The 2,784-nt window shown below is 43.3% G+C and overlaps 1 protein-coding gene across 3 annotated transcripts in view; it reads right to left on the reverse strand.

Moving 5' to 3' along the window:
• Positions 1 to 2,437, reverse strand: part of LOC119267700 (phosphoglycerate kinase-like) — a 14,031-nt gene extending 11,594 nt beyond the window's left edge. For all 3 annotated transcript variants that reach the window (XM_037549139.1, XM_037549145.1, XM_037549130.1), the window contains exons 1-5: positions 2,118 to 2,437; positions 1,725 to 1,889; positions 1,505 to 1,584; positions 916 to 1,192; positions 136 to 479 (exon numbers count right to left, since the gene is read on the reverse strand). In XM_037549139.1, the coding sequence (XP_037405036.1) occupies positions 136 to 479; positions 916 to 1,192; positions 1,505 to 1,584; positions 1,725 to 1,833 (810 nt within the window). In that variant the 5' untranslated portion in view covers positions 1,834 to 1,889; positions 2,118 to 2,437. The remainder of the gene's footprint in view (positions 1 to 135; positions 480 to 915; positions 1,193 to 1,504; positions 1,585 to 1,724; positions 1,890 to 2,117) is intronic.
• Between the last annotated feature and the right edge of the window lie 347 nt (positions 2,438 to 2,784).

Here is a 2,784-nt window from a genome sequence, read left to right on the forward strand (position 1 = left end):
GATTCCTCAAAAAAAAATAAAAAATTGCTAGAGCTAATGCTAGTAAACAGGAATTGAACAAGTCCAACCTTGTAAATAGTTTCTGTAGGTATGTATAAACTATGAACTGAAAATTAAATAAGGACCAGTGATTACTATTGCAATGTATGGGCGCCTTGTGGTGTCATTGATCTTTAGCAATTGCATAAGCTCCTCCTCAAAATGGAAACCAGCAAGAGATGCGTAGCAGAAACGAGTGATGCCAACCGTTGATGCGCGAATCTTATGAGATAATGAGAAAGAATCATTGACAAAGATTGCTGCACCTGAAGCTAGCTTCTGAGAAAAATCATTGCAGTTTGCATTTTCTCCCCTGAAGTTCAAAAGATTTTCAAACAAGATAATATCATTCTGCACCCGTTCTTCCTTCTTACATGATGTTAAACAAGGTGCACCATTCACTGGGATGACCTTTACTTGAAGAAGCGATGACATGTAGTCTGACGATCAGCATTTATGACAGATTATTTTCAGTTATCAAGAATGAACAAAAGAAGCTATTCTGGATAAGTTAGCTGCATTTAAAATATGTGATTCAGAATGCATGACAAAATTAAGCCAGTATAGTGTCATAAACAGTATGAGAAAAGATACAAGGGAGAAATGCAGTTGTCCAGACATTTAGTGCATGGGTGCTAAATAGCATTATTACTCGGTTTCTCCAATAGTACAGATACTTTTGGTTTACAAATAAAATAATATTTACAGGTTTGGGTTCAAACATGTAATCTTTGTCAGATGCCTTGGCTTACTGACGTTAGAATCAATCTGTTGCAAACTGAACAGCTGTTTTTGGGTCCTAGAGTGCATCCATATCTAAAAACTTATCAGTATAAAGTTTGGCATAAGCGTATTAGAATATGAATTTCAAATAACCTGCAAAAGATTCGGTTGACTTGAGCACTGGATTAACAGATTGGAGGACTGGATCCCAACTGGTAACTAGAAGAACTTTCCCTCCTGCTTTGTACAGGTATTTGATAGTTGACAGTGTCTTTTTCAGTGAGCAACTAAATAGTCCTAGAGGATCTAAAAGAATTACAGAATCAAGTCGCACCAGGACCACCTCTCCATAAAGTTTTTCAATTGGGAAATTCCTAAGAGTTTGCACGTGCAGGTAAGAAGTTGACCTATCAACACAAGAATATTTGTCCTGAAATAGATTATAAAAGAAAATGTTAGTAGTCCATACTATCAGTGGGTTAACATGTTATGCCTGACACTTATGAGAAGATTCAGAAAATAAACACTGCTTGAGAGGACTACATCATAGAGAAGAAACACTGTTTGTTTTTGTCCTTCGATTCAGAATGGTTCGTTCATACATAGCATTCAACATGACATAAAACATAGGACATACAAATGCAACACTTCACATTATTTTTTGCTAATGATATCAACTAAAATCAAACACCACAGTGACTGATATTCAACTATATTTAGCATCTAGTGCATTCTGGAGTACCTCCTTCTGAAGATGAGCTACATTTCTAGTAGAACGTGGCACCTGACAGCATTGTACTCTACATAACGGTCTTTGAATCCCTACAATAAGAAATTTAAGATTCAGCACAAATGACCTGAAACTGGAGCAGGGTATTGCCCCACAAATCCTTGAGGGGTCGAGGGCTAATCACAGAGAAAAACACGAGATAATGCAACGCATGATGGGACATCGGGCTCACCAGAGATGCAACAGCTATGTCCAGCACACTCGAAGGATCCACGAAATGGCGGCCATGATTCTCGCCAGCGAGATGTTGCTGAGCTCAACTGAACGCCACAAACCTGCATGAAGCCTCTCTTCTGAAATCTCGACTACTTGGTGCGCCGATGCTGAAATTTGAGCCCTAAATCAACAGAGATCGAAATGTAAGTATCAAGGTTGGAAGCGAGAGCACAAGCTGAGACGCAGTGCCGCGGAATCTCGGAAGGGGCCATGGGCATCGGTTCAGTTGCAGAGGTGCAAATTGCAGGGGCAGGCATGTGCTGCTACAGCTAGCCGTGAATTTCTGCGTCGCGGTGATGCGAATGCTCGATCAGAGCATCAGATTCGAGTGAGCGAGAGGGAGGATTACCAGGCTTGCGTGCCGGTGCCGCCGACGGGGACCCCGACCCCGACGCTCCCTCCGCCGCTTTCGTCTCTCCGCGACGAGGAAGATGAAAGGGGGGAGGGGAAGGAGAAGCTTCTCGCTGGTGGATTGGTACCCGGCGACGAGGAGGAGGAGCCCGTGCCGCTTCTCGCGCTGCAGTTAGAGGGCAACAGGGGAGGGGAAGGCGCGCTGTGTGCCGTTGGGGTCCAGAACCGCGGAAGTGGAATGACGACGGGATAAGAGCATCTACAACCGGAAACCGGAAGGCTAAGGCGTCACTCCACGCTCGATCTCTTGCTCCTTGGTGATGAAGTTCTCTAACTTGCAGCTTCGGTGTGTGTTGATGGAGTAAAGATAAGAGTGAATTCCACTTTTTACCCCATATTTGTACATTTGTGACACTAATTACCCCGTCGAGTGAAAATTCGTCTAGAATACCCCCTTTGAAAGCTTTGGACCCTCGTTTTCTGATGCGTGTCCATCAGGTAAGGTGTGAGGTGATGCTCCGGATCCAAAAATATGTGGACGGCCACAAGGAATGGAACAGATAGACAAAAGAAGCTTGGACAAGATCGCCAATGATGCCCTCCGATCCTTACAGATTTTTTTACGAATCAATGACGCAACATGCCGATCCTATCGACCATAAACA

This window comes from Triticum dicoccoides, chromosome 1A, assembly GCF_002162155.2.
Source record: "Triticum dicoccoides isolate Atlit2015 ecotype Zavitan chromosome 1A, WEW_v2.0, whole genome shotgun sequence".
Lineage (NCBI taxonomy): Eukaryota > Viridiplantae > Streptophyta > Magnoliopsida > Poales > Poaceae > Triticum > Triticum dicoccoides.